This window comes from Strongylocentrotus purpuratus, unplaced genomic scaffold (genome assembly GCF_000002235.5).
Source record: "Strongylocentrotus purpuratus isolate Spur 01 unplaced genomic scaffold, Spur_5.0 spur5_scaffold_14, whole genome shotgun sequence".
In the NCBI taxonomy this organism is placed as follows: Eukaryota; Metazoa; Echinodermata; class Echinoidea; order Camarodonta; family Strongylocentrotidae; genus Strongylocentrotus; species Strongylocentrotus purpuratus.
This window is the reverse complement of record NW_022145599.1, coordinates 35,466,577-35,493,312: the sequence shown is the minus strand read 5'-3', so window position 1 is coordinate 35,493,312 and position 26,736 is coordinate 35,466,577. Positions and strand designations below refer to the sequence as shown.

The 26,736-nt window shown below is 35.8% G+C and overlaps 1 protein-coding gene across 1 annotated transcript; it reads left to right on the top strand.

Moving 5' to 3' along the window:
• The first annotated feature begins 1,389 nt into the window (after positions 1-1,389).
• Positions 1,390-24,190, top strand: LOC581892 (COP9 signalosome complex subunit 3). The gene is made up of 13 exons (XM_030984835.1): positions 1,390-1,485; positions 2,958-3,087; positions 3,660-3,781; positions 4,969-5,111; positions 6,901-6,975; positions 7,486-7,590; positions 8,313-8,453; positions 17,594-17,695; positions 20,392-20,463; positions 21,130-21,216; positions 22,014-22,127; positions 22,789-22,869; positions 23,913-24,190. Exons 1-13 carry the CDS (start codon positions 1,431-1,433, stop codon positions 23,964-23,966), a joined length of 1,281 nt encoding a protein of 426 aa, XP_030840695.1. The 5' UTR covers positions 1,390-1,430; the 3' UTR covers positions 23,967-24,190.
• Positions 24,191-26,736: the final 2,546 nt, after the last annotated feature.

The window sequence follows — 26,736 nt, the reverse complement described above, 5'->3', positions numbered from 1 at the left end:
GCAGTGTCATTTATATGCCATATCAAACAGATTAACACTGCTATTAAGTGGCTACCTTCGGAATTCATGTGGGGGCGTTTAATTATCTTTTAGAGCCAGGAAGGGCCTTGACTTTCATATCTATTACATATGTCGGAGTTTTATCAATTTCTGTGTTGCACCACTAAGGATGACAGTAATATATGAAACTGTCACTTCCATTAATTAGCAATTTAGCACTGCCATTGAAATGAAAGCGTATGTTTACAAGCCCTTCAATTGATTAATTTTAATGCTTTAAATATTTGAATAATTTATTTGAACTGACTTCAATTCATTCGGCACCTCATTCTCTCACACTCTCTGTCTCTCTCTCTCTCTCTTTCTCTCTCTCTCTCTCTCTCTCTCTCTCTCTTTCTCTCTGTTCCTCTATGTCCGACATAACCCCTGCATGATCATATAATGCCCTTTTTTTCTTTACTTCATCTCTTCTCGCCCCCTTCTTTCCCCATCCCCCCTCTCTCTCTCTCTCTCTCTCTCTCTCTCTTTCTCTCTGTTCCTCTATGTCCGACATAACCCCTGCATGATCATATAATGCCATTTTTTTTCTTTACTTCATCTCTTCTCGCCCCTTCTTCCCCCTCCCCCTCTCTCCCCCTCTCCCTCTCTCTCTCTCTCTCTCTCTCTCTCTCTCTCTCTCTTTCTCTCTGTTCCTCTATGTCCGACATAACCCCTGCATGATCATATAATGCCCTTTTTTTCTTTACTTTATCTCTTCTCGCCCCCCTTTTCCCCTCCCCCCTCTCTCTCTCTCTCTCTCTCTCTCTCTCTCTCTCTCTCTCTCTCTCTCTTTCTCTCTCTCTCTCTCTCTCTCACACACACACACACACTCTCTCTCTCATCAATTTGATTTCAAAGAGTCAAAATAAATGTTGTATCCTAAATGCTTTGTGGGATTTTGTTGCTCATGATTGATGAGAGTAATGTCAAAGTATGGTATAATGATAGGCCTAGTACATGTATATAGCGATCACTTATTCGTAGGAATGTATCTATTCTTCTTCTTTTTCTTCTTCTTTTTCTTCTTCATCCAGAAAGATAAATAAAACTTGAAACTTGAACTCTTCTTGTTCTTCTTTTTCTTCTTCTTGTTCTTCTTCTTTCCCTTCATTAATATTCTCTCCTCCCCTCCCCTTCTTCTTCTTCTTCTTCTTCTTCTTCTTCTTCTTCTTCTTCTTCTTCTTCTTCTTCTTCGTCTTCTCCTTCTTCTTGGTCTTCTACTCCATTCCTTTGCATATTGCTTGTTTTTAAACTGAATGAGACAGACTAAACTTAACTTCCTGGATGAAACCCATCTCACCCAAAAGGCAAGCAAATTTGAGATATGTAATTACGATAGAGGGCGCTATGCTAGAAATAAAAATAGAATTATCTCATTTTCAGTGTCAAACATGGCATCCCAGTTGGAAGGATTTGTGAATTCTGTGGTTTCCCTGTCAACTGACGGTAAGTTTTTAAAGTGTATTATGAAAAAGTACTTCTTTTATCGCTAGCGTTAATAAGTTTGATGTTTTTATCAAGCTCTAGAAGCTTCAAAGAATATGATATTGGATTAGAATGATTGCATTGTCCCATACACTGAAATCGGTGTTGGATTGGAGCAAACGATTGGGTTTCCAATTGAGCAATTCCCATGGCCATTCACCACTTAGCCTTGCGGCGGTTCCGGCTAATCGCAACCGTACCTAGGTGATAATATAAAATATGATATTGATATCACGTAGCCTTAATTGGTATCCATACCTTTGCATGAAGAATGCAGGTAGACAAAACCTCAAATCGACTAATTCGTCCAAAATTAATTAGAGTCTACCGCTTTCCGCATCGGTCGATTCCGCCAAACATTGTCTAGATTTTCTAGGCCTAGAGAGTGGAGTAAAGGAGGGGGTTTTCGGCCACTTAAGACAAAATCCTATATTTTGGACCCTTTACTTCCTTTTTATTATCATTTCTTGTTCTAATCATGAAGCAAATATTATTTAAACAAAAAAAGAATCCCAGAAAATAATCACGAAGTGCCATGACAATATTCATTTCAATTTTCACTGTTTCGGAGGCAGTTATCGGCATAGTGAACCACTTTTCGGCCGCATGTAAAAAGTCAATAGGAAGCACGCGCTCCCGCTGTGCATTTCCGCGCTGATCTATAGCATTAGCGGGCGGAGCAGGTATCCCACGCCGGAGCTCCCCGGAGCTCGCCAGGCCGAAAACTAGTACTGCGATGATCGGAAATTGGAATCTGAATTAGACAGAGATATCGGGTGTGCGTTGCGGTGTGCGGCTGCTTTGACTTAATACATGCGGCGAGATACTTTTGAGCTTGCGACTAACAAAAAATCAGGCTCTAAATCTGAAAAATAATTGAAATAAAGCTCATTTTATGGTACCCATATGTCTTACAGACACGCATAATTCGTAAGATACTTGATTTTTCAGATTCGGGTTGCGGGACCGCCGATTACATCGCTCAGATGTGATATTTTAGGATATATTTTCCATTGCAAGTGTGGTTCTTCAGTGACTCTGGCATGGTATGGTATGGGTGGGATATGTCATATGCTGTTATGCGATGTAAAGGGTTTTTACCATGCATACGACGGATCGGCCGAAAACTGGTGATGGTCGATTACCCCCTCCTTTACTCTAGACTGGTAGTGGCTAGTGGGCTCTTCTTCTCATAAAAAACACTTTGAAATCAGTCAGGAAATAAATATAAAATGTGAGATTTTGCTACCAGAGTGATGGCAATTTGCTTACCTTCCATCATTCCATTTGATCCTGATAATAATTAGTGAAGGTGTGATTTACATTAGAAAAAACTGACCTAGTTTTACAACAGTTTACGATGTTAATGTTTAGTCTCTTCTTTCGCCTTAGTCAATGATATCATCATGTTTGTTGTTTCTTTGTTGTATCAGGTAATTATGCTCAGCTTTGTGAGGAGGTCACCAAGTGTTTGGAGTTATTGAGGAAGAATGCAGCGTATCTTGATACAGTGTTAGAGACCCTGGATCCACAGCTTCATTCTATCGGAGTCCTAGCCATCCTGTAAGTGTAATTTCATCAGCTGAAAGAACAAAGCCCCTCATAACTGATTCTGGCAACAATTTTTCACCTTCCTGTTTGATAATAGGCAGCCTTTTCTCACAGTTACTCTATGATATACATGTAGGAGATTAGACTTTAGAAGTAATGGTTGTAAGGAGATTAGACTTTAGAAATAATGGTTGTAAGGATTGCTTCATTGATTTTCCTTTCCTTCATGACATTTCAATGTTACTTTTCATCAAAATCAGAATCCTCAGGATATTGCATATTTTCTGTTGAGAGCCATAAGGGTGTTAGCATTGTGTTAAAGAAAATAAGTTGTCATCCCTCTTTTTCTCAACAGACGATATATAATTACTCACCAGTGTAGAGGTGTTTAAGTATAATACTGTTGTTTAAATGCCTTCCTGGTAAAATGCATCATACTTGATAGACAAATTCTGAACTCTGTCTTTTCCCAAATTCACCTCATTATGTATTGATGACCAAATATCTTTGACTTGCCCAACAATATTTCCATATACTTTCCTGAATTATGAATTAATATTTTGTTTCATGTATTCCCTTCACAGTAATGTTAAATTTCAAGTAGCCTCGTCTCCGTCAGCGACAGAGTTTGAAACACTCTTCTCTCAGACCCAACTCTTCTTCTCAACATGCAATGGAGAGCAAGTCAGGTTCACTACAGAAAGCTGTAAGTCCATCCACATTGGAAACGCAAATTGTAAATGTAGAGCTCTGTGAAGTTGTATATGTTCACAAGGCTGTTTGGAGTAAAGTCGATTTAAAGGCAAGGATGGATCCAGGATTGCAGAATTTTTTTTTTTTTTTTTTTTTTTGGGGGGGGGGGGGGGATTCCAAGACATTGATTCTTTTCCTCAAAAGTGGGGCCTTGGTTGTTTTGGCTACTTCTGGATCTGGATCCACCTTTTCCAGAGTTGCTGATCAATCTATGTGGCACAATGAGAGAAAATGACAATCAGTGATATGTCTGTACAGTGATTGTATAACCTGGAGACCTTGTCTTTCAGTTATTAAAAATAACTTTAAAACTAAAAATTTTGCAATATTTTAACTTGATTTAAAGGTACTATGTCCCATTTGCAGGCCATAAAAATGAAAAGGTTAAATTCCAATGGCATTTGAAAGATAATACTAATTTAGAACTTCCCTAAAGCAGGTGGGGCTTGGAAATGTCTTCAAGTGGGAAAATAACGACTATTAGTTATCAAATCGATTTAGGAGCTATAGAGCCAATAAGTAATAGTCTTGATTTTCAGAACATTGTACCGAATGGTCATTCGTGTAATGCTGCGCAAAGATTCAATCAGTTTAATTTGGGCCATCATTAGAAGTGGGTTATTGATGTATACAAATGCTCATGTACCCTTTACAGCTCATGTACCCTTTACAGCTCATTTTATGTATGTTATTACCAAAAAAAAAAAAAAGCCAGTTAGTCACTCAATAGTGTCTGACATTGAAGTCTAGCAAGTAAACGGGTTTCCTTGCATAATTTGAATATTAGGACACTGCTAACATTTAAATTTCACAGGACATACATGACATATTCATAATTCCTGCAAAGTTCTACAGAATTTGAGGTTGGCTGCAAAAGGGACGTAGTACCTTTAATTGCTTTAAAAATGCTTACAACAACCAATTTTATTTTAATTTATTTTAAATTTGTTTTGGAGTGAGAAACTATGTACAAATTGCAAGAAATAATTAAGTCTCCACAATTCTGTTATTTTAGTTATTTTAATCATTTAGTGCTATAAAACTCTTTCAAACCTTGCCTAATTTTTATAAATAGCTGAATTTTCACTGCTGCCATGTATTTTCCTTTCACTTGCATATTTTACACCTCCGTTTTTTTAGATGCATCTCTTGCGCACCATCTGACCAAGGGTTTAATCCAGAGGAACCAAGCCATCAGGGGTATAACCATCCTGCGTAGCGCCATCTCACGGATCCAAATACATCCTGGTCAGCTGACGTCATTACATGCAGACCTGTGTCAGGTATGTCCAGAATGGCAATTTTCCTTGTCAGGCACGGTGCCTGTGTGTTTTAGATTAGCAAGTGTGCACTTGTAAAAATGACGCCTGGCTGGAATGCTCCCTTAGGAGTAGAAAATGTGCATACACTGTGTGCGGGTAAGCCTGAATCCAATGACCGGGGTAATAATATTTATATCTGTAATGCGCTTTGAGAGGGCCTGTGGTCCTGAAAAGCGCTATATAAGAACAAGCTATTATTATTATTATTATTATGTGTTCTGACGTAATGTAACTTGGCAAAATGTAGTGACACAAAAAAAGATGTGTCTAGATACAAATCTTCTGAGTCTTCTGAATTAAGGCTGCGACGGGTAGTCGAATGCTCGAGTACCCGCACGGTTGACAACTACTCGGGTACGATTTCTTGTACCCGAATATTCGGCCGCAAAAAAAAAAAAATTAAAAAAAAAAAAAAAAAAAAAAAAAAATGTCCAGGCCCACGCTTACCCGTGCCAGGGAGAGCAGCGTCCGCTGGCATGGTACCGTCGGTAAAAATGTTTCCCAACTCAAGCACTGTCAAACTCACCTTTCAGAAACTGGGACCAAATGTCCAGATTTCTGTTTGGACTTGGAGGAAAATGGATTATTCTGCCATCTTTGGTTTTTAAAACAGCATTGTTTACTGTTATTATTCTTATTAAATCGGCACCTTCAACTGCAACTCAAAGTAAAGTTGCATGCGTTTTCAGCGAGGGACCTGAGAAACTGCCGAGAGGTATGGTAGTGGCAAAAAAAGAAAAAAAAGAAAAAAATCCAAAAATTAAAAAATTAAAAAAAAATCAAAAAAATTCAAAAAAAATTCAAAAAAATTCAAAAAAATTCAAAAAAATTCAAAAAAATAATAAAAAAATATGGCGTCCGAATACTCGAGTATTCGCCTGTGAGCCTGGGAGTGTACTCGGGTACCTCATTACACTGTTGTGCACAGCCCTATTCTGAATTTGGAGTCAGCAGGGCGGTATTCCGCATGTCGCTAACAAAGGACGCAATTGTAGGTGAAGTTGGTGAATTTTAAAGTTGTTTTTTTACATACACTGTTTATCCGAATGAAATTTTAAGTTACATAAATAAAGTCTCATCAAATCAGTTTTTGTATTTATTAGCTCTCTGTTGCAACATTATCATTATAGCTCTGAGTGAACAAAGTTATTATTTTCAACTGTTATATTTTGCTTTGTGGACACTTATTCTAGGGCTCCGCTGTACGTTTTGCTAAGCTAAGCTAACATACAAACATCTGAGTAGACAGAGAGCCCCTGAAACTGTCGTCCCAAAAGACTGACATGTTGGTCTCGGGGGAAATATCAGTCTTGTGGACCCTCAGATGATTTATCAGAAGACCCACAAGACCAACATTGGGTCTTATGGGCTGTAAAGTAACAAAGTCTTTTACCCAAAGGGAACTGAAAGACTTTGGGCAACAGGGCTTTGATTCAATTATTGCATTCTTACCAAATTTTGTGCAGTGTGCTTTTTTAATTGATTTGATAAATATGATAATAATTTAAACAAAATGTTAAATGTGTATTGAATGTCACTTCGGGTGAACATACAAATTTAAAGAGCATTTTGCACTTCATCCTTTCCTAATCCATACACATATTTGTTTTTCTGGATTTTTGCAATCATATGATTGTGTTCCTTGTGTTACATGTACCTGCTTTTTTCTGCATTTTTCTGATTTGGTTTATCATTTAGTAGCTAGTGATTCGTGTAATATGACTATGTCTCTATCACTTATTTCCATCAGCTCTGCTTGAAATCCAAATGTATGAAACCGGCATTACCAGTTCTTGATTCAGACATTACAGAAATAAGCAAAGAGGTGAGTACACAGAGACACAGAGCTAATGCTCTCATTGCTCCCAGGATGATAATCTTGGTATGAATCATTTGATTTAGTTTACATTTTGAACCTCTCATTATTAGAAGTTTTCAGACAGTTGAATTTGAAATATTTAAGATCGCAGAAAGGTTGTGTCAATGCTTTATGGTGATTAAAAGGCAACCATGTTAATCAAAGTTTGATGTTGTTGTTACAAATGTTTTGTCACATGAGAGTTGCATTGGTCTACAACCAATACATACAACCAAGAGAGATAGAGAGAGAAAAATAGAGAAAGAAGGGGGGGGGGAGGGGGAATCAATGAAAAAGAGATATATTCTTGAAGAAAAAATACATTGTAGGTGAAAGGAGACTTAGGAGAGGTGTGTCTTGTACCACTTTCTTGATGTTGGTTAGAAAACTTTGAAACTTCAGGGAAAATACTTAATTCAAATTTGTGTCATGATATGTAAGTGTTGCAAAGTTGTTTTACGTCTTCCTGTGTACTAGGGCGGTCATTTTGACTCTACACATTTCTTGTGCTATTACTACTATGGAGGGATGATCTACACAGCCCTCAAGAAATGGGATAGAGCTGGATATTTCTTTGAAGTGGTAAGCAAGAATTTAGATAAAATTATTTTATATTATATTAATAAATAGATAATGAAATAAAAAAAACAATTTAGATTTAAATATTAAACAAAACGAATGCATCCAACGAAAGCAGACTGTTTAATGCCATGCCCAATGTAAAGTAAAATCTATCTTGGTGTTATTTAAAAGTGAATTTGATGTTAAAAATTAGGATTTGGTTTCTGTATTATTAATTGGTAATATGGTATTACTAGTTTATTAAATACTTACTGCATATCCTTTATTTTGGATTTGTTCTTACTGAAATTTACATGTATCCAGGGTCATTTATGATGAGGTGTTATATTGTTCAGTTGATATCTAAATATGGAAAGCAGTATCTTACACGATTGTGTAAAATGGATATGAAGTGAATGTCTTAGACCCTGCAGCTATAAATGTATCAAGGAGTTTATTAAATTCTCAGCTAGTCTAATATTGTGGGTTTTATTGTTTATCCATATATATTACAATTGATCGATCATGATTGAAGTTCTTCTTTCTTTTCCTGTCCCCCCCCCCGGCCCCCCTCTCTCTCTCTCTCTCTCTCTCTCTCTGTTTCTCTGTCTTTCTCTTTATTTCCTCCCCCCCCCCTCTCTCTCTTCTCTCCCTCTCCTTTCGTATTTATGTTTCTTTGTTTGTGTCTCTTTCTTTTTTACCCATCCCCATACATTGATATTTATGTTGTTTTTTTTCTCCAGGCAATCACAACACCATCCATGGCAGTGAGTCACATCATGTTAGAGGCGTACAAGAAGTTCATCCTAGTGTGTCTGATTCAACATGGCAAGGTCCCTAACCTACCCAAGTACACATCCCAAGTAGTCAGCAGATTTATCAAGGTTGGTATTTGGTTTAGGGGTTTTAGCTTGGTGAATTACATTTTAAAAAGGATCAGAATAATCCTGTAATCGTTTGCAATATTACCCCATTGCCCCCCCCCCCCTTCCTTTTTTCATGGGTGATTGTTGTATTCCTCATGCAATCATTATGTACAGACTTCTGTATGAGTATGTGGGTAAATACTTAAAAGTGGGGGAGAAAGGGCACAAAACGTGAAAAAATACATTCGCATGTACAATGTACATACACAACAAATGGCAAGCATAACATTAAAATAAACTATCAGTCTACAATAAATTTGAAGCAAACAATTTATCTTTTATTCTCAAAAAGTAACCTCTTTTACAGTTGTACAAACAATGCCGTAAGCCATTCAGTATTGTTACATGTACTTGTTAGCTACATACAATGACACACTGCTGGTACTACTAATTGTACAATATGTGCCAAACATTCCAGATGCTTTTTAATACCTTTTTTTTTTTTTTTTGTAAGATGATGAATTCAAAAGTCAATACGAGAAAACAGAGTGGAAATGGATGAGAAAGAAAATGGTAGCACCCCTCCATTTCTCCTAAGCACAATTATACCAAGAACAGTTTTGAAAAGCCAAAATAATTCTTTAGTTGGGAAATAGATATATTTCAAATCTTATGGTACATACTTTTGAAAAACTTTGAATTCTATAACATGAAGAATACTGTACATTGTAATTAAACAAATTCTGAACAAAGACAAAGGAATGGTATCAACAATGTATGTCTGGAAACTAATCACCAGCTTTGAATTTAAAGTATCATTAAAAGCTGCAGATATCATTTCATAACAAAAGGCAAACAAAATAGATAATAAAAAAAACTGTTGTACATTTGAATTCTAAAACATTGAACACAAAACTAAAAACAACATTTCAATGCAAAAACCTAAGGAAATAAACCTCTCTAATTGATTTTGTCTTGGTAAAAATTTGAAACCACGATTATCAGATACAGTTTGCAAATAACGAACATATACCATTCTCCAATGTAGTAATTCGTGATCTTGTCTACCAGTAAGCACTTTCAGATTACGCAGTTAGGTATGTACTAACTTTACAAATTAGATCAAACAAACAATGCAATCTATAAAGTACATCTGTATACAAAATAGAACACTCAAACAATTAGTGTAAAAAAAAGAGTGCTTTTGTCATTACTTAATAGAATAATCAAACATTGTAAAGAAGTAATTGTTGGTAATTGCTGACAATACTAAATAATACAAACAAACAAAACATTTTAATACATAAGTGCTGTTGGTAACTGCATGATTTTGACAAAACAGAACACAATACATTTGCACACAGTTTATATCGATAGGTAATCTGCCACCCCCTTTGTTGGTATTTATTGACATAATGCTGTACAAATTGGCATGATACAAAAATGTCTTTAAATATATTATTGCTGGTAATTGCTTATAGATACATCAGTCACGCTGTCAAACTGATACTCAACTGATTAAAAACTGACCATTTAGAAATATTTGTTTTAAAGGTAATACAAAGTTTTGGGAAATTTTGAAAATTGGGTGGATAGTGATTCTTTAAAATTTTGATATATTTGGATGCCTCTGTGGATGTATTATAAGCACTAGAAAATTTAGCCACTAAAACACTTCTGCTTTCGAGAAAAATCGAATATAAAAATTTATCAGTGCTCCCGATAAATTTGTATGAATTTCAAATAGCGCATACGGTCGTACAAAGGTAGCTGCGACTATGAAAATCTCAGAATATGTAGTTGTGATATATAATTTCCAAACGGGAATAGCAATCGGTCGATTTTAGTCAAGAAACATTGTTATATAGCTTTAATTGATATCTTGACCTTGAGAGGGAGCTATTCACCACTAAAACACTTCTGCTTTCAAGAAAAATCGAATATAACAATTTAGCAGTGCTCCCAATAAATTTTTATAAATTTCAAATACCGGTAGCGCCGACGGTAGTACAATGGTAGCTGCGACCATGAAAATCTCAGAATATGTAGTTGTGATATATAATTTCCGAACGGGAATAGCAATCGGTCGATTTTAGTCAAGAAACATTGTTACATAGCTTAATTGATATCTTGACCTTGAGAGGGAGCTATACACCATAAAGAGTTTATTATTTACAATTTCATAACTTTAGACTCGATTTCAACCGCGACAACGATTACTGAATATTGTAAGATTGCATGCTTCCAATATAATCATTTGAACCAAATTCATGACCCTATACAAAACTTTGTATTATCTTTAATCTTTGGTATATCAGTTGTCTTTAATATGTCAATCTTGTTAGGGTGATAGTGGTATTGTTAACAAAAGAAGAAAACATTGCATTTCATAAAATGTATTTTAACTGCTCACTTCCCAAAGCAAACACACTTCTTTTTCTTCATACCTGTACATACTGATTATACATAAATTTAGAAGACAACTGGTCTCTTACAAATATACACATCTAACGTTCATTACATGTCATGTAGTTTTTTTTTCAAAAGAAACTGTCAAGAACTTTTTCCTGAATGGTTGATTACAGAGTAAATAGTACCGGGTAAGTACATATTTAATGAAGTTTTCAAATAATAAAATTTGTAACAAAATGATCAAATGTTGCTGATAATCACACAAAGAAACGCTCCGAACACAGTTTTGGGTACCCGGAACTGCACAAACATGTGGCATCAGCGTTTGGTCCTACATTGCAAATTGTCAAGTATTTCTTCTTATACAATTGTATGTGATTCATGAAAGTATTTTTTCACAGGACTGGTTTTTCTTCTTCCTAATTGAGATTTAAAAGAAAGAGAAAGCTCACAATTATTTTTCTTCATCTATAACCAGATTGAACTCTTAATGATCCATTGACTACTGAATCTTCACATTCCTATAGGCTTAATACAGGAACCACCCGGTTCTCGTTGAATTTGTTGTTTATATTGATATTGAACGCTGTAGCATACATTGGTGTACATTTGGATTGGGTATATGTTCATAAAATTTACTTTGATCCTGACTTGATGTGGGATTACATTTACTTCTAAGGGAAATTCGTTTTTTTTTTTCTGATCTGAGCCTGAGCATTAATACAATTAAAATAATGACGAAACCAGCTATTAGGATAATAGAACCAAGGGCGTAAACCACATATTTCCATGGCACTGAATCATTGTGCGAATTGATCTTGATAGTTGTTGCTGTTATGGATACTGGTTTTGAGGGAGTGAAAAAAGTCTCACTGGTCTTTGTTTGATCCTGCGATAATGTCGTTCGACCACATGGATCTATGACTGAGCTCAGGTTTATATCATTGGTTAGGTCCAATTGACAATCATTACAATCACACAAATCTTTAGTGTGCTCCCAGGTAGAAGTACAACAAAACACTGGGTGCTTTTTCTTAACAAGTATGGTTTGCTTTAAATGTTTGTAGGTTTCAGTAGGGTCTGTAATTGGGGGCATTCTTTCTCCGTTCTGAAAGCAATCAATTTGGCCTGATAAACTCCCAACTGGAGCCATGCAATTCAGTGCTACCCAATTCTCGACCTTGTTCTCTTTACCCATTGTACAAGATGCCTTACCAGGCAGAAAATCAACATCCAATCCGATTCTTTTAAAATAGCCTTCATATATATCTTCCTCGCTATAGGCAAAGAATATGTATGTTCCTGCATCAATTCTCATTACAGGGTTGATTCTAACATGTAGTGAACAATGATCATATTCACTTTTATTCCTGAAAATGAATCTGTGTACTTGTACAGATGGTAAAATGATAGATTCTGTATCTGCTAATGTGTAAAAAGGCATTCTGTTTCCATACTGTAATGTAACTCCTGTACTGTTACATGGATATGGAAAATGAAGATGTACACTACCACCTTCTATAATAGTCTTCCATTCATCTTCCGATTTACACATGTCACACATTGCAAATGCAATGAATATAAAAAGGACTGGAAAACTCATTTTTACTGATTGCTTCTCAAGACCAAAATAACATCAAAGTTTGTACAGATTTTAGAAATTAAGACGAAGTTGATGATGACGAACTGTATCAAAGAAAGTTCATTCAATCTAAATTTCTAAAATGGCGTTCTCTATTTAGTGTCAAAGACTTCTAAGGCTGCCAGTTATTTAGAAAGATTCTGGAAGTCAGTCAGATCCAATTGAAAGCATTGTCGCTCTTCATTGACTTTCTCTGTTGAGGTCCAAGCAACTGTATGTTCAAAGTAGTAATACGCTTCTGCGTAGGGTGTCTTCAGTGCATGGTTCATGTACATGTACATTTATGAGCTGACTCTCGCTGTATGCCTTTCAACGTTTATCACGGTGACGTCCAGTTGACTTCCCAACTATGTTTCTAACTGTATTAAGCAGCATCCGCAGTGAGTTAGACGTAGATGGTTGAATGTGATGGGTTGCTCTGTTTCAAGTAAAATCCTTACTTTGATTCTCTCTGCTGTTCCAGTTTGATTTTTGAGCTGCAAGCCTGTAGGAATTTAATTATGAAGGATGTGTTTGATGTCTTAATACTGAACATTTTTAAAAGGAATCCCATCTTTTAATTTTTTTTTTAAATACACAATATCTTATACTTAATGCCAATGAAATATAATATATGAAAGAATAATTAATCTAATGATATCTTGATAAGGTTTGTGAACATTATTGCCTTCAAATTTTCAGCAGAATTCTCGCTGATTCAATCCCTTGCAAAAGTCAGGTTGAGGGATGTCTTTGTCACGTAATAGCTTGATTGCTTTTCACAACTGTATGTCAGTGTAAGGCAAATCTTATCATGGTTGAGCATACACCTTATTCCCTAACTGGACTTGGGGGGGGGGGGGGTAGAAGCCATCCATGAGAAAGTAAATGTTTGTGCCTTGAACTTGCATGATTTTATAGGGGAGAAAATGGCGCCTAAGTGACTGCACGGTTGAGTGATCACACTGAGAGGGGGAGGTTTTCTATTCTTGAGGGAAATTAGTGATGAAAAATTGATGGTGTTTGGATGGTGCGTTTTTGAGAAAATCTGACCCCAAAAAACTACAGAAAAATTCTGATGAAATCACAAAGTGATCTGCAGGATCTGCTGCAGACGATCTAAAAATATGGTAAGAATTTGAGCAGATGGTCGCCTACATGTAGGCTGTGTGACAAATTCCATCTCCTCAACATCATGCCTGGTGTGTACTTCATGGGAGTAAACCAAATATATCTAAATACAATTTCTGCATATTGTAGTCTGTATAAAATAAGAGTACACCATCTAAAAATAAGAGATTTCAAGGCTAATACTGGGCATTTAAAAAATTAAAACAATGCCCAAAACAATGGTGTATAATAATGCTTGAAACCAAAAACCAAATCAAAGTATCACAGAAAAACAAACATAATATGATTTGTTAATTCATATGATATCAATTTCATTGCCAGCTACATGTATAGTATCTTTTCATGAATTCTATAAAGTCAACTGGGTTTCATTTATTTTTTAAATACCTAGTATTAGACTTGAAATCTCTTATATTTAGATAATGTACCCTGATATTTTATACAGACTACAATATGAAGAAATTGTATATAGATTTAACACTTTTTATGCAATATTTTTGCACTATAATCATTCTGTGCAAAAGTTTAAAGAAATGAAAATGATATTTACATGTAGGTACATACATGTATGTCGAGCATTTTTAATCCAATCTGCATTCTTAACAGAAAATAATTGTGATAAAAATAGATATTGCAACAATTTACTTGTACACTTCTAATGTTCTAAAAAATTAATTCTCTCAGAAGAACTAACTAAGTAATACAAATCCCTGTGCAGACTAAAGATGATAAACTTAATGTAATTGTAACTCACAATCATGCAGACACCATGTTGATTGGAAACGTTGACAAAATGGCGGCATTTAAAGAATGCTGGGTAGAACCATCAATTGTAGAGGGTACACAAATAGTGGACGAGTATGCTGCATACACGGAGGATATCAATTTAATTCATTAATTAGTGTGCGAACTCCCCCTCTCCTGAATCGACTGTCCTTTTTATTATCAAGTACATCTTAAACCTGGACTTTCACCTGCAAACATGGATTTTGACCTTTATTTTACGCCCATGTACTTCAATGTACATGTGATCAAGGCTTGTGAATTTCCCTTTGGTAGGACAAAATACTTATAGCATCAGGTATCAATATGATTGAGCGGGTAAATGAATAGTACCGTCTTTGAGAGAGAATAATTATTAGACAACTTTGATAATATAGTATTGCAATGGCAGTTGATTGCAATTAATGGCAGTGACAACTGGTAAATCATTTACAAGTTTGTATTTTCCCTCTTTTTTGGGGGAGTGACTTCCTCATGTCGTTACTCAATTTTTTTATCCTTTGAATAAGTGTTTTTCTTATGGAAACAGAAAAAAAAACGGGGTAGTACATGGTATATTTTATAAAGAAAATACTGCTAATGAAAGTGCCTTCATCCAGGAATACAGTTTCTATGGGACAATTCATATCCAAAGGAACTGATTAATACTGTAGCAGGCTAATGATATTCCTCAGTTTCTAAGCTCATGACTCATTTTTATATTCATAGCAATTTTCATAACGTTAACATTAAACAGGGGATAGTTTTCTTATTGCTTGTCTGATTTTTTTCTAGAAAACATGTGTTTCAATCCATTTCACAATTTGTTTCTGTTTTTATTAAAAAACAAGTATGTATGAGGTAAGAGTTAAATAAAGTGCACTGTACATGAACAGTACATGTACAGTATGTGATCATGTACATGCATCCATGTAGGCATTCACCACACTTTTCTACTATAAATTCACTTTTCAAGAAGTGGTTTGAGGTTGGCTGTACTAGCTGTAATTCTGCCGAGCCTTGGTTTCTTTATATGAATGATTTCCATATATATGTAACAGTTACAGCCCTTTCACAATCATAATATTTCTATTAAAACCATAAGACAAATTAGGATAAGCTTCTCAAACACAACAGTCTGCAGTTCAAGTTTGAGCGTTGATTACTCTTGTTACTGTATTATCATGCTTGAATTCTGTATCAATCTAAAGCTGTTTTTCCCCTTTACAATGATGCCCCACTTAACCCTTACTGTACTGGGCTATTTTGAGCACCCTCTGACTGGGGGGGGGGGGGGGGGGCCTGGGAGGCCCCCCCCCCCCTGTGATCTCGGCGGTCGTATGTCCAATGAACCCGAAAATTTGCATATTTGTAGGTATTTACGTAAGGAACAAGATGGTATAATTAGTTTTTTCCTAATATGCCAATTTTTGTCGTTATAGCCTAATTAATTATGCAAAATGCTAATTTTATGCACTTTACAGAAAACTCTACATATTTGTCCGTAGACTTGTGAAGAATCTTGAAAATGTATTGAATAAATGTTTCCTTCATCTCAAATTCATGAGGTTTCATTATTTTTATGATATTTGAAAATACATAGGTTAATTTGCATAAATTATGAATACGCAAATTACGCATTCATGAATATCAAATCTGGAACTATATTTAGGGAACTAGAATCATTACAAAAATTGTCAGACTCCACTTTTTGAATGTTGAAACTCATTATTCATATGAAACTTCTTTTCTAACACAAAATAGTTATTTGATGTAATTAATAATGATAATTTATGCAAATTTGATGCGATTTTCAACCATTTATTTTCTTTTGTATTTTATTGTTTTTTATTTCTTATTATAACTATTGTTTTATTTATAATGTATTCTTTTGTTCTGGAATACATCAAGTTACTCTGAGAAACATATAAAATCAATTTGATATCAATTCATATCTTCACATTTCTGCTTGTACATGAATGCAATTATAGCATTTTTTTGATGACATGCGCATACTAATTGTTATGTAACACCTTACAGGTATATCCGATTTTGACGAAAATGGTATCAAAATGTGCGCAAGACTTGAGGGAAAAAAGTCATGAAGCGACAATTTAAAATTCCAAGCGGTTGTGGCGCAATCTCCGAAAATGTCGAGGGGGGGGGGGGCCTCCCAGGCCCCCCCCCCCCCAGTACAGTAAGGTTTAAAGGTATTACAAAGTTTTGGTATGGGGTCATGAATTTGGTTCAAATTAACATATTGGAAGCATATGCTTTCCTACAATATACATTGATCGTTGTCGCGGTTGAAATCGAGTCTAAAGTTATTAAATTATAAATAATAAACTCTTTATGTTGTATAGCTCCCTCTCAAGGTCAAAATATTAATTTAGCTATGAAACAATGTTTCTTGACTGAAATCGACCGATTAGCTATTCCCGTTTGGAAATTATATATCCCAACTACATATTCTGAGATTTTCATGGTCGCAGCTACGATTGTACGGCCATAGGCGCTATTTGAAATTTATCAAAATTTACCGGGAGCACCGGTAAATTTTTATATTCAATTTTTCTTGAAAACAGAAGTGTTTTAGGGGCTATTTTTGTTAGTGCTTATAATACATCCACAGGGGCATCCAAATATATCAAAATTGTAAAGATTCACTATCCACCCAATTTTCAAAATTTCCCAAAACTTTGTATTACCTTTAAAACTTTGGAATGTGCAATACACCTCAATATAGGTCAAATCAAAAAGTGAAATGTTGCAAATCGCATTGTTTTGATAAAAAAATATTGAAATTCAGTGTCGGAAGCGGAGTTCAATATACTAGCCTGCTATGTACAATCATTATATAATTCCTTTTTTTTTAAACGGCAGAGTACATGATTAAAGATAAGGTTGAGCATTGATAAGGGAGAAAATTAATCATACATCTTGATTACAAAGCATTTGACACAAAATACCATCTTTGAAGATATTATTAATGCAAATATAATTTTTTTGATTAGTTTAATGTATGTTTTTATCTTTGTTATACTGAATAAGATTGTGTTCTGGTTGGAGATGAAATGTTATCATTAGTGTCTTTGGTGTACCAGTTGAGGCAAGCTAATTTGGGGATCAAATGGGAAAGGTCAGTAATCAGTTGAACTGCATTGTGAAAAATGATTACAAATTAGACACTGTATTTTTTTGTCCGTCATGTACCTTTTGCCCTTTTTTTCAGCCACTGAGTCAGCTGTACCAGGAGATTGCCAACTCTTACTCTACAAACAACCCATCCGATGTGAGCAGTGTCCTAGAAAAACATTCTGATCAGCTCAATAGAGTAAGTAACATTCCTCTCAAGCCTCGTTTAGATATGACATGGCAACAGAAAAGAGACCCTTAAAAAAGTTGCTTCAAAATGTATCATGGTTTTACATAGTAGTCCTAAGTAAGCAAATATTAATCGACTACGAGGGTAATGGTATAGTATTAATGACTGCTTTGAGAGAAATAGTTGTTTTTATACGCTCAGGGAAGGTTAGAATTGTGCTATTGCCCGAGGCGTGCCGAGGGCAATAGCACAATTCTAACCTTCTCGAGAGCGTATAAAAACAACTATTTCTCGAATATTAAAGCAGTCATTAATACTTTTATATGCGGAAAAAAAAAGTCAACTTATGACACCACCTTGGCCTTAATCCAGTTTATCTGCACGGTTCTTTTTTATGAGTGTATCTTTGAGAGTAGACTGAAAATTAAAATATAAAAAATAAACAAATTTTTGTCGAAGATGGGATTCGATCCCTTGCGTACCAACGATGATGTGACTCAAATCACCGCCTTAGACCGCTCGGCCATCGCGCACTCATACCATACCCAGCAGTTTTCTCTGACGTATACATTAAAATGAATTGAAAACGGCTACGCGTGCTGGAGGCTTCGCGGCAGCTCCCTTAAATGGGCCCTTCTTTTACTTTTGCAATGCATTGGCACGAACTTACATCAAGATCTATCGGCAGATGTTGTTTTTGGAAGTTTATTTACGTCTTCATGTCAACAATGCAAGATAAAATTGTCGGTAAGATCGATCGAGATTCAATTGTATTACAATCACCGACCAATTCATCGCACACGTAAGGTATCCGCAATCGCTCAAACCATTTTTTAACATGTAAACCTATGGGTATTTCACAAAGACTGAACTATTTTCCCGGTAACCATGGTTACTGCAATTTTAGAACTATTTTTTAGAACTATTACATGGGTTTGGAATTTTACAGGGAATTTTACAGGAATAGTTAAAGTTTATGAATGCAATTTCGACCAATCAGATGGCTGGATTTCTTAAGTGAGGTATATACATGTAATACAAGCAATACAAACTATCATCGCCTCGGTGATCTCGGGGCCTCCATCATCCCTCGCCTTGCGGCTCGGGATGATAGTAGCCCCGAGATCACCTCGGCGATGATAGTTTGTATCCATGGCCCGAGTAAAAGAGGTTAATATTTGTTTTATATCCCACATCGGCAATAAGGTCTATAAGTGAATTTTACATAATAATAAGAACTGATTCTGCAGACAGTTTAGCTTCAGCTAGATTTTATACAAAGCGCGACATGCATACATGTAATACAGTCGATGCGCGCTCATTTGACATTGACATTGACATTTCGCGTAACCTACTTTGCTATGCTTATGCAATGGGCAAGGGGTGGGCAAGTGGGGCAGCAGCAAAAAATTACTTTACAAAAGTCCTATCGCAGGTAGATAGTACTTACCGGTATCTATCATTTATCATGTATCCTCGTTTAGACCAATCAGATCGCAAGATTCTTAGTATGCGGGATATAAAAGTTCACATCATATGGCTTATGATAAAATATTTCGTATCTTTTGGCAAGCAAGGCTGATGACAAATATTGTTAGCCTATGCATGAGGAGACAAGTCAACATCATGATGTCCTTGTTATCATCTTTATAGCTCAAAAAATATCTGAAGGGCCTTCTAGATGATAATGGAGTCTCAAAACAGTAAATGATACATTAGCCTTTTTCAATTGTTCACTTCATAAATCTTTGATATTTTCATGCCTCCGCTACAGAGTAGCCAGAGGCATTGTGTTTTCGGGTTGTCCGTCCGTCCGTACGTCCATACGTCTGTACGTCCCGTTCTCGTGATCACGTTTTCTCAAGAACCGATTGATGGATGATTGCCAAACTTGGGTCATGTAATATGTATCTTGCAGAGCCAATGAATTGATTAGATTTTAGGCTCATGAGGTCAAAGGTAAAAAATTGCGGGGCTCATTATGTATTAGAAATAGCTTGTGATCGCATTATCATGAGAACCGATAGACAGATTACCATCAAACTCAAGACATGTATATTTATCTTGTAGAGCCAATGAACTGATTAGTTTTTAGGGGTCATGAGGTCAATGGTCATGGGGCTCATTATGTATGCCTATAAATAGCTTGTGTACGCATTATTATTAGAACCGACAGATGGATTACAATCAAACTTGAATTTTAAAAATTGCTTCCATTTTGGTTTGTAAAATTGCTCTATGGCGGAGGCATCATTTTCAACTGCGTGCAGTCAAATTTCTATCTAGTTTCAGTATAAATTGATTTTTGTCAATTGCAAGTAGAAGAATGAATAACATGAAAGGAAAAGTACTGACTGATATGCATAATATCATATGCTTGGAGCCATAAAGGTGTTAAATCATACGCTTTTACATAGAGATAAAGCCCTTTACGGCTCCTTACTAATGATATTGTTTCATCGTGATGTGCCCTGCAGAAGGGCATGACTATATATATGAATATGTGCATTCCAGGAATATCCTTTTTGAAGTTTTCATTTTTTTATTTAAATCGCAAATACACATTTTATTTCAGTCTGTACATGTACATCATCCACCAATTAATCAAGGTTAAAAAAATCAAAAATCACAAAATGTGTTAATCACTGACAATTTCTTATTAGTATAGTAATACAATGTCAATCTCCTTCTCTTCTTGCTCAAAGGACCAGAACATGGGCCTTGGTAAGCAGGTGGTGTCGTCACTTTATCGGAAGAATATCCAGCGACTTACAAAAGTAAGGAATTACTTTGATTGTATGATGTTGTTTTTTCAGTTGTAGATTTGAATTGATTAGTTGAATTTCTGAAAATATTGTTAGTTTGTTTTTTTTGTTTTTTTTTATCTACAAGCATCTTATAAGAGAAATTGGATATACAAGACAGCTTTTAAATAGCCTATGTGCGTTGAGGGGGCCTCATGTGGCCACTGATCGTTTGTCAAATGTTGAGCAGGGGAAAATGAAATAGAAAAGGAATTAAAGAGAAAAACAATAACAATCAAGGAAAATGGGGAAGGCAACGTGAAGAGAAGATGATACAAGCCTTCCCTCTTCCTCCTGCCTCCCCCCCCCCCACCCTCCACACACACTCTTTTCCCTCACTTTATGGCTTTGTTCATCCATGTGGTAACCCAGTTCTCTTTAATTTTGAGATTACTCTTCATTAGACACCCGCAACAATGACCAATGAAAGAAAAGATTCATAACTTTAGCAATTTTCTTATAAAATCTAACACATGTACATGTATACATGATAGATGTTTGTGAACTTTGTAGGTTTAAAGCGCAAAATGCAGTCGAGTTGAATTGCCACACAAGAGGGCGACATACTAGTGCAGTAGATTTGAAGATTGAGTTGTACAGTAGGGGATGTTCATCGTCAGTATTGATCTTTCTCTTCAGACCTTCCTCACGTTATCTCTGAGTGATATTGCAAGAAGAGTTCATCTACATGCACCGCAAGAGGCTGAGCAGTATGTCAGAAATATGGTAAAGAGCTAAGTTTCTTATTTGGGGAAAATTGAATAGCCCGTACAGAGTGATCAAATGAAAATGGGGCCTACAAGGGTACATTTGCCCCTCTAAAAGAATTTGATCAGTAAACCACTCAGAAAAAAAAAAATTGAATTTTGCAGGAGGTATTATACCTCCCTGATGGTCACTGACAGGTGGTTATCTCATCAAATCAGCTCTCAATTAACATAAGAAAAAGGGGATCATGGGGGACCAACGGGGGTCACCGATTAGGCTGTTTGCTACATAGAGGGCGCAAGTAGCTATAAGTAGTGCAGTGGGCCTTTAAGGAAAATAGATTTGAAACAATCAGAGCTAGATAAACTGATAATTGGGATGGAACTGGATGTTAGATTGAAGTGTTAGGCGAGGCGTCAAAAATATCGATACCAGCAGGCTGCCGCCTCACGTATTGGCGCATCGAGGCTGCAATTACGGCCGAAGCCTGGCTGGGGCAATTATTTTTCTTTTATTAGCCCAGCCGGCTTGCGCCAGGCTGGGTTCTGAGGCTCGGTTTCCATTCGAAAGGCGGCAGCCGGCGCATGCTTTTGAATGCCATTTCCTACCGCCAGCGGTAGCCGGCTGAGCTAATTTAAAAAATGCAGCCAGGACGCACAAGTGCAGTTAGCTGCCGCTGGCTGGTATATTTATTTTTGACGCCTCGCCTTAATTTACAGTGGTAGTGTAATTTGGGGGTTGAAATTAATGGTGCTACAAGGAGATGTGTATGTACTTTGAATTGAAATATACACATTTTGTTTGATATATTTCAGATTGAAGATGGGGAGATCCATGCAACTATCAGCAAACAGAATGGAATGGTCCATTTCCATGACAACCCAGAAAAATATGACAACCCTGCAGTCCTCAGACACGTCGAACAGCAGGTTAGTCAAATTTCCTCCACCTGTTTTGAAAGCAACATTTATAGCCATAGGCTTATATTGGAGTTTTTTCTTTATAAAGTCCTCAAAGTAAGTTCTGCTTACAAGTTTGAGCATTACTGTTATTATGCTTGACGTTGGTATCATTGAAAAGCCTGTTTATTCCCCTTTTTTGCATGAACTCCTCAAAATAAATGAAATGTTGCAAAATGCATTATTTCTGCCAACCGTGACCAACTCAACATCATTCAAAACACAATCCATCCTCCAATCAAATGAATAATTTCACTGTTGACAACAACAATGTATTTTGAAACAGTTCACATTTGACTTCGCCCCATAATCAGGTGTATCACACATTCCATGATTACATAATCATTACAAATAGGGCACCGTTTTAAAGGGGAATAAACAGGCTTTTCAAATATACCAACATCAAATATGATAATATATTGACGAGAGATATCAACGCTCAAACTCATATGATTTTCCTTTTTTCATCTGTAGTTGCCACTACTTGCCTTTAAATACTTTTTTTTTGGGGGGGGGGGTGCTGAGACCTTAGCAGTGGGGCAGTTCGTGTTTGAGTGTTTTTCCATGTCCATGAAAATACGTTTTATATTTTGTCATTTGTTGATTTTGAATTACCATTTTTTCCTCACAGATGCAGCATTGTATCAGTCTGGATGAGAAGCTAAAGAGCATGGATCAAGAGATAGCTGTTAATCCACAATATGTTCAAAAGGTGAGATAGGAAATAACTATTTCTTTTAATGGGAAGTCCAAGAAATTTGGCATCTTGTATTGCATAAGTTATCAAGTAGTCTGGATATACATGCATGATTCACTTCAAAAGTATCATTATCCTAGAGGTTATTCTTCTGATCCAAGCAATAGTATACAATGTAGGTCTGCCAATGATGCACAAATGAGAGATACTGAAACATGTGCTGTGATCATAACGTAAAAAACAAAATATATTGGACTTGCCCCCATACACGTATGAGTGTTCATTATTCCACTCTCAGTTCCACTACAAACAGAACAAATGAATCGTATACTTGCAGGGAAATACAACAAGATCTTTTGAAAATGAATGAAGGATGAACTACAGGAAAGATGGTATTTCCACTGGCCATAGGCATAACACTCGCGATCCCATTCAGAATATCCTGATAGACCAAAAGGCCATGAGACTGACAGCTCGCAAGCTGTTGGTCTGGTGGACGGTCGGTCTCATAGACTGTCAGTCTTATGAATCCTTTGATAGCTCTCAGAAAACAGATGAGCTGGTCAGAGGGCGGTATGATAAAGCCGATCCTTGGAAGGGTACAAGTAGTCATTTTATTCTTTTACTCCACTTCTATATCTAGTAATTGTTCATGTACAGGCATTTCCACAAATCAGGGAATGCATCAATTCATTCATAGGCACTAAATTCTAAAGGTTGACCATGAAGCTTAAGCTCAAAACTGATGAGAGTGTCAATATTTTGTATTTTATGATATCACCTGCTATTTACTCCTCAAACCTTTTTTTCTTCATTCTTGTCTTTTACTCCACTTGTATATCTTGTAAATTTTCACGTACATGCATTTCCTCAAATCAGACAAACCACTGAATCTTTCATAAACAAGTTACATTTTAGAGGTTGACCATAAGGCTTAGACTCCAAACTGATGAGAGTGTGACTAGTCTTCATTCCTCAAAATGTCCATGCTTTAATTATCTCATTCATTTAAATTTTTATTTAATGTCTGATGTCTTTGTTTCTTCCGCCCTCTACAGAGCATGGGAGTACGAGAAGACGACGAAGTGGGCGGAGTCTTCGGAGGGAAATAGGACACACTGTATAGCTGAATGTACATAATCATGGTGGATTTATGAACTGCAGGAAACAGGAAAACAAAAGAATGACAACATCTATTTATATATTCCAATCCCCTTTTTCAAAATTGAACCCTGCATGGTACTGTTTTTTTTTTCGTTTTTCCAAAAGTACCAAGTCATTTAACATTTACTGTACAGAGAAGACAAAGTTGCATTCATGAATTTCATATAAAGTGTGGAGAGAAAAAAGGAAAAGATACTCATGTACATTTAGTTACTAACTGCATTACACAGAGCTTTTTTAGGGTCTTAGAGACTTGCCAATGGTTTGGCATGTTTGTTTGAGTATCGTGACAAAATTTGGGCTTCAATATCATATGAAGATGTATTTCTCCAAGGTGTGTAACAGAAATAGGTATTATAATGTGTAACCTGAATCCTTTGCAATCCTGTTGACTGTTATTCTTTAATTCTTCCCCCAAATCCTTCTTTCTATTTATTCTCTCTCATCTCCATACATTTTGAAAGCAGTGGTAATATACAGATCTGTATATGTAGATGGTCTTCATTTCACTATAAATCTTCTTTTTTGTTTGTTTAATTGATAACGGCATATAAACTTGTTTTTAGGACAGAAATTATGTACATGTATGTGCAAATTAAAAAAGTTTATGTTAATTGCTTGTCCAACCTGTATGTTACTGCAGTTTTTTTTAAAGATTAATATCTTCCAATTGATCGTCACAAATTATATCTCATTTTGATTTCAGAAAATCAAAATTCAGATAGTGTATCTGAATTAATATTTTTTTCTTTTTTTAAAAATATTTGCCACATATTGTTTTGAATATAAAAAGGAACATTCAAGCCTAGGCCACTACCTGTATACACAGGACAGTGCAAGGCCGAAAGTGATTGAGATGAAATCCATAAGTCAGAAAGCATGAGCTAATTCGTTAGTGCAGTCGCTGAGAATCAAATTGTGCACATCCTATCGTCACTTTTAATGTTCATGATTTGCCATTCAATTCCAGAACTTATTGGAACGCATATGTACATGTATCTTTAAAGCTCTGTGCATTGTGAATGATAAGGTTAATGATATTGTATATTTGGAGGGCATTAACTTATATATTTTTAAGTGACTTAACACTCTTCTGGATCTCAACAGGCAATGTGCAGGACGTATATATTTCCAGCAATTTATTTTGAGTTGCAGTTCCAGAGTCAAGTTTCATGAATTTGGTACTGATAACTATCAAAAATAGTTGGTAAGCTATTGAAATCAATGCATTTGATGTATTTGTTGGAAAGTTCTGAAACGTGAGGGGAAAGAAGAGACTTTTCTGATTCAATTCAAGAAGCAAAGTGGGAAATGACAATAAAGAGGTGGGAAAATATCGTTAAAAGTTGAAAAATCCAGGTCCTTTCAAGAGAGGGAGAAACTTATTATATATGATACTTATTACAGTCTATAATCTATAGATGCCTGTTTGTAGGGAAATGTGAACGTTATCTTCCTGTAGCCTCTTGTCTTATGTCCTTTGGTATGTTAACCTTCAGTTTACAAGTATTTGAATGAGTCGCATCTTGTTTCCTGATTATCAAAGCTACTTTATTCAACTGCAATTATAATGTACAGATGATGAATATGAAGAAGGGACAGAATTCAAGGATAATAAATGTATGTCACTTTTGTGTGGACACATTTGTGTAAAAAAACTGGGTTATTGTTTTATTTGATATTCGATATAGGCCTACATGAATTAGAAGATTGTGTAATTTAAAATCTTTCATTATTCTGTTGAAGTGAATCATGATATGTTTTTATTGAGAGAGAGAATTAATGAGAAAGAGAGACTAAGGAAAAGAGTAGAGTGACCAAGAAATAGATAGAGGTAAGGAGAAAGTGTGTGGGGATAATATATGGTTTATGTGTCTGTTGTTGTCATGCATGCCACTGAGCTTAGCTAGGAGTATTCCTTTTTAGAATCCCACCTTTATTATTGCCATAATTATTAAAGAAAGAAGGCGCAGGCCAGGACCATTAAAACAAATAAATAACAAGTTAAGTCTTAACGATTTAGTGGAAGAAGAGGGAGGGTGCAAACTGAAACATTTGTAATAATAGCTCTCTTCAAACAATGAATTGACTTTTTTTTGCAGTGGGCACAATTATTGGGACATTTTTGTACTTAAGTCATACAAGATTGGGTTAGTTTTCGGGGAGGGGCACATACCTTGCCATATTGGAGAATAATGTCGTTTAATAGATATATTTTAGTACCCAGTCAAAAGCATTTATATTTTTGTTGGCAGTGAGTCACATCATGTAAGAGGCGTACAAAAACTTCATCCTAGTCTGTCTTATTTATCATGGCAAGTTTCCTAACCTTCACAAGTACACATCTCAAGTAGTCAACACTAGATTATATAGTCAAGGTTCGTATCTGGTTGAGGGGTTTAGACTTAGCTTTAGTTTAATTACACTTTAATGGGATCAGGATCAGGGGCGTCGCTAAAGGGGGGTGTGGGCAGTGGCCGATCCAGGGGGACCCCCTCTTACCTATTTTTTTTTAGATGCCCCCAAGATGCAATTTTTCTAATTTTCGAGGGCCAAAAAAAAAAAAATTGTGCTCAACAATATTTTTAAATTTTTTATTTCACATGTCTTTCAAGCATACCTTTAACTACAATTATGTGTAGTTTCATTGTTATGGGCATGTGGGGAATATATGTTAAATTATTAATTAGAATATTGTCTTTTCAGCCATGTGTGACA

What these genes read in the sequence shown, in the direction of transcription:
- LOC581892 (XM_030984835.1), top strand. Translation starts at nt 1,431, where the DNA reads ATGGCATCCCAGTTGGAAGGATTTGTGAATTCTGTGGTTTCCCTGTCA. An exon ending in CTGGATATTTCTTTGAAGTG is followed by an intron (nt 7,591 to 8,312) that starts GTAAGCAAGAAT and finishes TTTTTTCTCCAG; the next exon opens with GCAATCACAACACCATCCAT. An exon ending in ATCCACAATATGTTCAAAAG is followed by an intron (nt 22,870 to 23,912) that starts GTGAGATAGGAA and finishes CGCCCTCTACAG; the next exon opens with AGCATGGGAGTACGAGAAGA.